Source organism: Notolepis coatsorum (assembly GCF_963971535.1).
Source record: "Notolepis coatsorum genome assembly, chromosome: 5".
Taxonomy (NCBI): domain Eukaryota; kingdom Metazoa; phylum Chordata; class Actinopteri; order Aulopiformes; family Paralepididae; genus Notolepis; species Notolepis coatsorum.
The window spans coordinates 152,011,110-152,020,325 of NC_140169.1; the positions used below are offsets into that span (position 1 = coordinate 152,011,110).

Genomic DNA, 9,216 nt, shown 5'->3' on the forward strand with positions numbered 1-9,216 from the left:
GACTGTAATGACAATGAACAGTGTGTTCACACATTAACAGGTTTTCCTGTTTTAACTGGCCGTATTGAGGGTAAAATAGGAGGATTGTGTTTTCCCCCCCGGTTCCCTGGGGACTTTATCACCTCCTATCAGACATGTTGTGCATTAATTGTGTCTTTTGTGTGGTAGGGATACGATGTAACTCTTAGCTTGATTGCTGAGGTTGTGCTAAATCTGCTGGAGAAACTTATTTCCTAAAGGGAAATTGGTTTGGTTGCTGTCATGTGTGCTTAGCAAGGCCTGTGGTCGATACTAATCGAGAATGATGTATTCTCTCATTGTGAAAAAAACGGCGTTCCTCTGTTGAGTGTTTTTGCCATTTTTTGTAGGTGATGATGGGTTGTGTGTGTCATGTGACCTACAACTGGGTTGTACTGGCCACAGAAGCACATGTGTATGTTGGACCGGGGTTCTTAGAGCCCTCTCTATTCTGTGTTTTTCCTTAGTAAAAATCAGATAGCAGGTTAGCTCATGCGCTGTGTGGAGCTGTGAAACGCTTCATAGAGCTGACTATGACTGTGTCATATTCTCTTTTTGTCGTTACGTCGTATCATGGGTGTGGGGTCGTAAAGGGGTGAACTGGTAACCTTTCCTCTCCCCATTGTTCTGTCGGTCAGTTGTACAGCCCCTGTCCTTCAAGGTTCCCGTCACGTGGCGGTTCGGCACGTTACGGGGGGGGGGGGGGGGGGGGGGGAGGGAGTTCCTGGTCCCACGGCCTGGTATATTGGGCGTGTGCACCGCAGGAATTCCCCCGCCATAGAGTACGTCACCGTGCGCGTCTCTGTTGGTAGGACTTCCGTGTGCTGTTCAGGTCCATGTGATGGATCTGTTTTCAGGGGTGGTGGTCAGGGCTCCTCCTCACCAAGCGCCTATTCAGGCCTTCTGTGAGTTCGGACTCCTTCTTCCATGTGAGGAAGCCTCCATCAGAGTACAGAGCCTTCCTCCTCAGATTGTCAAAGTGAGTGGACCCTCTAGAAGGGTCCTTTTCTATTGTATGTATATTCGATTCAATTCGTTTATTGAGTGTGTATGGGTTCAGTGCCTCTTCCCCGGAGGCCCTAAAACCAGTTTTTTTACATGGCTCAAGGTGCAATATATTCTTTTCAATCTGTACAGCTCGCGTGGGAAGTCTCTCTGGGGATCCCCGTCTCTTTCCTATGGGAGGGTGGTGGGATGTAAAAATGTGAACATTTTTTACCCCGGCTGTGTAGACTGGGATACATACTGTTGATGCTTCCTTCTTTCTATTCCAGAAGTGTTGGAGTTAGGGAGTGTCACACCCCTCTTGTCGTTCCCCTGGGCGCCTTGGGGATTCAATGACAGGTCTAAATAGCCTGTTCATTGATGGGGGTGTGTCCCGACGCACGTATAGTGCTAGCTCGCTGTAAACAGGCGATTGACTGGCACGCCTTGGTTGCTTGTGGTTGAAACAGCGTTTTTATAAAGCAACTGAGATGGGGGTTTTTCCTCTTCCGACGACCACATCCCATGACCTGGGTGGGTTGTCGACGGATTCTCGTTCATGTCTGGGGGATGATGACGGGATGGATCTGAACATATGTAGTGGGGTCTCACGCCCTTGGGGTGGGCCACCAGGCGCGGTTCGCCCGAACGTCTGGGTGGCGCCTTCTTTTCATGTTAAGATCAACACGCATATCTGCCCTTCTCCTGGAGTAGGCATGTCGGCGTGGTTAGGGCACGGGACTGGTTCTGGTCACGCTGGTCCAGATCAGTTGAACCCGTTGTCCGCCGGGGATGCAGATCTGCTGTTCTGGTACCCTGAGGGACTTGGGCTTTTTTCAGGGGGAAAAATGCCAGGTCGGTCTGGGTGTCACAGGGTTAGGCGCTATGGAGACCCTGGTTGGGTATGTTTTTACTCAGCACTGTCGTCATGGCTTACAGCCATGCCATTCTGTACGCGCTCGATCTCGTCGGATCTCGGCCGCTACACAGGTTGGTCCTGGTTAGTACTTGGTTGGGAGACCGCCGGGGAATACCAGGTACGGTGTGCTTAGGGGCTGGTTCTCCATTATTTTTCGCTCCTCTCTCACGCATGGCGAAGAGGGGCCTGTGGGGGTGGTTTTTTGACCTCCTCTGGTGACCCTGTGCTTCCCGTACCGCCAGGCCCGGTCCGAAGTGATGTTTGCGACCCGTAGGCCTGGGTTAACCCTTTTTGGAAACTGAAACACTTGTACTGCGGTATAGCCGGTGTATACCCGCAGGTGTGTTTTGGAGTTTTTTCTTGAGGGGTTATAGGAACAACCACCGCATTGGGTAACACCGAGGTGGTTGATTCCCTGGTGTGTTGGAGCAGTGTCAACTCCCGGGTTCACCGTTTGAGGGTGCCCCTGCACGTTCATGACGTCTGCCAATCGTGTCAGCCTTCTCTGCCTCGACCCCTCTGGGTGGGGTTTTTTTAAATGGAGGCTTGGTCATGCAACACCGCCAGCTTACGCTCCTTCCGCCGGGGCGGCTGTGTTCAGCTGTCCCCTCTGGCGCCTGTCTCGTCCGCAGTCTCCAGGCTAGGGTTAACAGCCTGTTGCCTGGTTTTTCCCCGGTGCGCTGCCTGCTTCCGTTGGTTAACCTTTTTTGTGTGCTTACGGCCATGCTGACTGTCTGTTCTGCAGGGTTAGTGTGCCAGGCGGTGTACTGTTGGGGGGACGGGGCCCGCTCGGTTTACGGCCATACCGACCTGAACACGCCCGATCTCGGGCCTGGTTAGTACTTGGGATACCGCCTGGGATTACCAGGTGCAGTAACTGGGGGGCCTTTGTCCGAATACGCTGGCGATGTGGGGGGCGGGGCACTACGTGCCCACCTGGTGGGGTCTTGATGCTGGCATCATGGACTTCTCCGGGCCCCCATTCCAGGGAGTCCAGTCCTTTTGGTGGGTCTGGGTCTTCCTTCGCGCTCCGCTGCTACGGCCTTGCCACGGGGTTGGGTTTGCCCTTGACCCCGTGATTCTGGGGGCAGTAACGAGGTTGTTCCTCCGTTCGTTCCCGGGTGGCATGCGGGTTGTGCGTGTGTGTAGTCGTGGGGTCAAGCCACGGTCTGCTCACCCTGTGCGTTAAGTTGCTTGAGTGCCTCTTCGCACGGTCGGGTCCGTCGCCTTCCCGTGAAGCCTCTAATAGGGGGGATACCCTCCATTAGGGGGGGTCGGGGGGGCTCGGCCCTCCCTGTTCTGATGGTTTTGGGGGGCTGTCAGCGGGGTGTATTTGTCAGCCAGCGGCTCCGCTTGGCCTCCCTTTGTGCAGTAGTGATGCCAAGCAGAGCCCCTAATGAAACAGAACGTTAGGTTATGACTATAACCAAGTTCTGTTAATTAGGGGTGACGCTTGGCATCAGACGACCGCTGCAGCCCTTGACCTCACCTTGTGGTGAAAGCTTGGGAAGGAGGAGAGCAGGTGACCACACACCTGCTTATGAAGGTAAGCTGATGAGGGGTGTGGTCAGACTAATACTGGTATTAGAGGTACATTTGTGGTTTATTCAGTACGCGTGCACGTACGCGAGATAGTGCAGTAGTGATGCCAAGCGTCACCCCTAATTAACAGAACTTGGTTATAGTCATAACCTAACGTTTTGAGTGCAAAAAAAGTTCTCCAGCATTTTGAATACCATTGCTTTTAATTTTATTTATTTATTCTTGTCATTGTTCATTGTTGTGTTTTAAAATAAAGAACAATAATGACATCCGAGAGTTTTTCCCTGATTGAGGAAAAGTATCGAAAATAATATTGGTATAGTATCGAAACTAAAATGTTGGTATCGTGACAACCCTAACACACAGTCTTAATAAGACCAACATGGTAAAACATGAAAACGATGTTATAAGTACAGGTACATTTTGACACTTCTATTGCGACAGGTATGAGCTATTGGAAGTTTGAATAATAATAATAATAAACTTTATTTGTATAGAACCTTTCATACAAGAATTGCATCCCAAAGTGCATAAAATGAGCATAGAATTGGTCTAAATATAGACAGGCTTAAAACGAGCAGAGAATTGTCAAGATAAAAGCAATGCATAAAGCGCAGACATAAAATGAGCATAAAATAAACAATAATAAAATAGACAACATGCATTCATAGTTACATTATCACAATTGACCTGCACTACTCGTACTATCAATCAATCAATTGATAATACGCTGTGAATTAACAAGTTGTTATTACTGTGTCCATTAGCTATATGAATTAACAAGTTTTTAATACAGGTACATCACCTGCAAGGCTATTGTTCATAATCGTTTGGACATTTGGTCCTATAACCCTGCTGACCTCTTTGACAAGGTGAGGGGGAAGGACATCTAAGGCTGCGGTTACACTTACAACGTTTCATTTTCTAATTATTTCGTTTGCATGTCCGTCCATGTTAAAAGGCAATGCCGCTTTGGCAGGCATTCTCGTTTTCCTAGCGGCAATGCTCAAAGGGGGTTTTCATTTTCAAAACTCCCCCGCAACAGTGCCATGTAAACTGCGCAAGCCAGATACGGAGGCGTTCACGCCCAACGCCCATGCGCAGTAGACACCGACGCATGGTGATTGAGTGTTCGTTCAGATGTCTGCAAGGGGAGCCTGAGGGCAATCATTTCCTCTAGCTGAGCAAGGGACACAGGCTCAAACTGGCTAAAGGTGGCAGGGCAGGTGACAGTAGTAGAAGGGTCACATGTAGGGGTGGACGTGCTAGCTCTAATGTTGGCAACTTTGTCAATAACAAACTGAAGAAAAAGCTCACATGTTTCAGTGGAAGCTTCAAGACAAACAGACTGGGGGACAGCAAGAATATAATTAATCGTTTTAAAAAGAACCAGAGGCTTGTGACAATTGTTTAAAATGATATCAGAAAAATGCTTAGTTATTAACAGACAGATAATACAATAAAGGGGTGGAGTAAAATAAAATGACATATATGAGCTAAGTTAAGCACAATAGAATAATATATGTATTATGCGTAGGCCTGCCACGATAACACATTTTGCTGGGCGATTAATTGCCCCCGAAAACATCGCGATAAGCGATATTATTGCGACCGGTTAGAGAATTTTTTTTTGAGAAATTTATTTCCCAAAACTTTTATTTTGAAGCCCACCGCTCCGTCTTTTCCGGTGTTTTAGACTTTTATTTTGAAGCCCACCGACCGGACCGGAAGTATTGTTGTTATTATCCTAGCGGCACCTATGAGCGGCCAACTTGTCTCGTCCGGTTGTGTTTTTGAGCTAATGATAAAACAAATATTGAGATTGTTGGTGAACAACTAACTCTAGGTTAGTTTTAACATTAGCTACTAACGTTAGATGCAGCTACTACAGGCAATCAACGATGAGGAGGAAGCGTCAAAGCAGTATATAATAGAATAGCTGTGGTGCGTAGGCACTGCAGCACGACTCGAAACTACCTACTACGTTATAATAAATGAATTCATGTTTAACTTGTCCCCGTGTCCAGTCCTTTGACTAGCCCCACCCGTTCATTGTAAACAATGATGCATGTAATTGTATTAACGTTATTCTGTGTTGTAGCTATGCTATACGTTGTATTTCGTTTGTTAGCTATTTAGCTAATGTTGTTAGCATTGAATGAGAATCAACACTCGATCTTTCATCTTTATTTAGCAGTCCAGTTTCTCCGGGCAGTAGCGAGTAACTACTTGGGTCTAAAAATAGCTAACGTTACACTATAAATAACGCTACTTGGTTAAAAGGAGCAACACCATTGAGAAATGTAGTTAAGCTATATGTGGCGTTGCTACTGCCCCACGGAGCTCCCGTGCTGTGCTCTGTAGTAAGGCTAGCGGTCCCCCACACGGACAGTGACTGACAAGGGGCACTGGTTCCGTCTCATTAAAACAAACGCGCAAATAGCAATTAATCGCGCCCGTCAAAATCATTGCATTAATTTTAATTATCGCTGCAATTAATCTATTTATTGCTTATCGCGGCAGGCCTAATTATGCGCGATGCTTTAATACTGTATCCCCTGGCTGTATGCTCTATGTGGTTTCGACACCACATACTGTATGCTCGAATCACAGTCACCTGCGCAATGCTTTAATACTGTATCCCTTGGCTGTATGCTCCATGTGGCTTCGAGACCACATACGCTTGGATCAGTCACCTGCGCGATGTTTTAATACTGTATCCCTGGCTGTATGCTCAACATGGCTTCGACACCACATACGCCCGGATCACAGTCACCTGTGTGATGCTTTAATACTGGATCCCTTGGCTGTATGCTCTATGTGGCTTCACATGATACCATGTGCTGGTAAGTTTCACCACTGAAGGCCCCATGATAGTCCATTTAAGTATGATTTAAAAAATGCAAGAGAGAACCTGAAAACGAGGCTGTTAAAGATATAAAATGAAGAGCCTTTAGCAGGTGGAAAAACACACAAATAAGGTTTTCATTCATCAGAATACCCGAGCAATATGAATCTCACCTGTTGTCCTGTTCTTTCATATATTAATCTCACCTATTGTTTTTTTTGTCTACCTTTTCTCCCCATTTTTCTATTGTTCTCCCATCCCAATTTCGTATTATCCAATTCTTCCCTCCCCTGTCTCGAACGTTGCTAGACTATGCCTCCCACTGGTCGGCTGCAATGTGGACGAAGCCTTGCATCACGTGTCCCCTCCGGTACACGAGGAGGCAGCCGGCGCATCTTTTCACCTGCACAGCGCGATCTCTCAGTGGCGAGGAGTAACGCGTGGTGGGAGGCTCACGCTGCCCCCGATACTTCCTGATTCTGCTGTACAGGCGCACCAACCGACCTGTAGGAGTCGCTGTCCACAACGTCCGATCGCCACCCACCGGCTTTCCCACCCCATAATACTGCCAATTGTATTAGTATGAACGACCAGCCAAGCCGGAAGCAACGCCGAGAGCTGGGCTCGAACCCAGCATCTCCTGCGTTAGTGGCGAGCGCCACTTAGCCGCACCTATTGTTGTAGATATCCTGTTCTTTCATATATTAATCTCACCGGTTGTTGTATGTATCCTGTTCCTTCATATATGCCTGCATAAGGTCCTCCTGCTTCTTCTTGTCGAAGATCAGTTTCTGCTCTGCTATCCATACCTATGAGATGAAGAGGTAATGCATAATCATTCAACTTCGGGCATCATATCAGCATGGGGGAGGGGAGGTACAGGTATGGGCAGGGTAATAGTAGAAAAGACATAAATATAGCCAATAAAGAATTTGAATCTGGATATATATATATACTATGAGTAAGAGTAAAAGTCTGACTATTTGCCTAAGCAACACTTTACTGATTTGGGAGTTATTATAATAGTATTCTTACAAGTGGAACAAGGTCACTTTAAGTTGAGTCTGGGCTTGGTTCCCAAACAAAGTGCAAAATGAGAAGTTTGCAGTCGTTTTTTCTTCTTTTTATTGAGAAACCATTTTCGGGGAATTTTTTTTTGTAATCATAACATCAACAAAATAGACAAATAATTAGAACCGACATAAAAAGCAGGCTAGACAGTTCCATGGTAACATAAAGTAGTAGAGGGGTATTTCACAAGAAAGCGTGTGTGTGGAATAGTTTACTTCTTGGACAACGTGTTATCAAGCGGAGGTAACGTTATGTGGGTTAGATAGTTTAGCCTTTTAATTCATTTAACAAGGTGTTAGCGTCGGTAGCTCTCCTGCTAGAACCTGAGCAAGATAGTTGACTATTATTAGCTAGCTTAGCTCATGTTAGTTAGCCGGCCAGCTAGCTAAGTTACCTCGCAAACACACTGCCACACCACTCACCTTTTTTATATTTGACTTCGACGCAGGATGGAAATCTTTCTTGCACATAAAGTTAGCAAACGACTTCCCCATGGCTGAACGGGAAATCTACCAATTTGAGAAGAATATTGAAGATGCGGCGTGTTGTGAACTGGCGTTAGCTGCGACGTTAGCGACACACACACATGTAAACAGGAAGTGGGAGTCGGTTTGTTATTGGTTTTTCTCGCTCGAAGACACTCTGACGTCACGAGACCGCCGCCATCTTGGTATGGGGAAAACAAACGGATCAAAATAGCCTATAGCTAGAGTGTCAGCACCATCTACTGGCCACTATTGTCATGCCCTGTATTGCGTCCAGACTAGACCCATTAAACCAGCTATAAGCACGTATCTGTCTCCGGTGTTATTCTTATAGAGCATAAGAACCCTAATATGTTACAGAGTCCATTCTCTTCGGTTCAAATAACAAACTCAGCAAGACTGATGGCTTCTCAGTTACAGTGGGTGACAATATTGTCACAAGGAAAGATGAAATTACCTACCTGGGTTCCATCCTAGAGGCAAATCTTTCCTGTGACAAAATGAACTGTACATTTGGAGGGGGTGGGTGGGTGGGAGAGAAATATACATACGGCTGGGAGAGTAATACATGCGGTGGGGAGGAGATTGTCTATTAGGAGGGGGTGGGGGGTTTGGACATTTACAGGGGCCAGTTTAGAATTGCAGTCTCCCGTAGGTGCTCTTTGAGAGTGGTTTTGAAAGTGGGTAGTGATTCACATTCCTTTACAGCTGTGGGTAGGGCGTTCCACATTGATGTGGCATTGCGAAACATGTTTAGTCCCTTGTTTGAGCCGAATCTGGGTTTAACATGATTTGTGGAGCTCCCTCTGGTGTTATGGTCATGGTATTCACTGACCTTTGGGAAGTAATTTGACATGTACATGGGTACCTTAGTCGTGTAGTGTATCTTGTAGACCAGGCCCATTGCAAGTTGCTGTACTCTGTCGTCTACTCTAAGCCATCCTAGGTTGTCAAAGTGGGCAGGGGTGAGGTGGGTTCTAGGAGTAAGGTCAAGCAGTAGTCTGACCAGTTTGTTTTGAGATGTTTGTAATTTTGTTTTTAGCACTTTTGAGGTGCTTTTGTACCATGGGGTGCAAGCATAGTCGTAGTACCCTTGAATGAGTGCTCCTGCCAGCGTCTTCAGGGTATTCTTGTTTACCTTAGAGGAGATCCGGTACAAGAATCAAGTTTGTTGGTTGACTTTTTTCATTACATTGGATGCCATTTTGTCACAGGAAAGATTTGCCTCTAGGATGGAACCTAGGTATGTAATTTCATCTTTCCTTGTGACAATATTGTCACCCACTGTAACTGAGAAGCCGTCGGTCTTGCTGAGTTTGTTATTTGAACCGAAGAGAATGGACTCTGTT

At 46.6% G+C, this 9,216-nt stretch overlaps 1 protein-coding gene across 1 annotated transcript in view; it reads right to left on the reverse strand.

Annotated features, from left to right (window-relative positions):
- cirsr (corepressor of RBPJ and splicing regulator) overlaps positions 1-7,954 on the reverse strand; it is a 55,929-nt gene extending 47,975 nt beyond the window's left edge. Inside the window, exons 1-2 of the mRNA XM_084313984.1 lie at positions 7,805-7,954; positions 7,026-7,120 (exon numbers count right to left, since the gene is read on the reverse strand). Coding sequence (XP_084170110.1) covers positions 7,026-7,120; positions 7,805-7,876 — 167 coding nt within the window. The 5' untranslated portion in view covers positions 7,877-7,954. The remainder of the gene's footprint in view (positions 1-7,025; positions 7,121-7,804) is intronic.
- Positions 7,955-9,216: the final 1,262 nt, after the last annotated feature.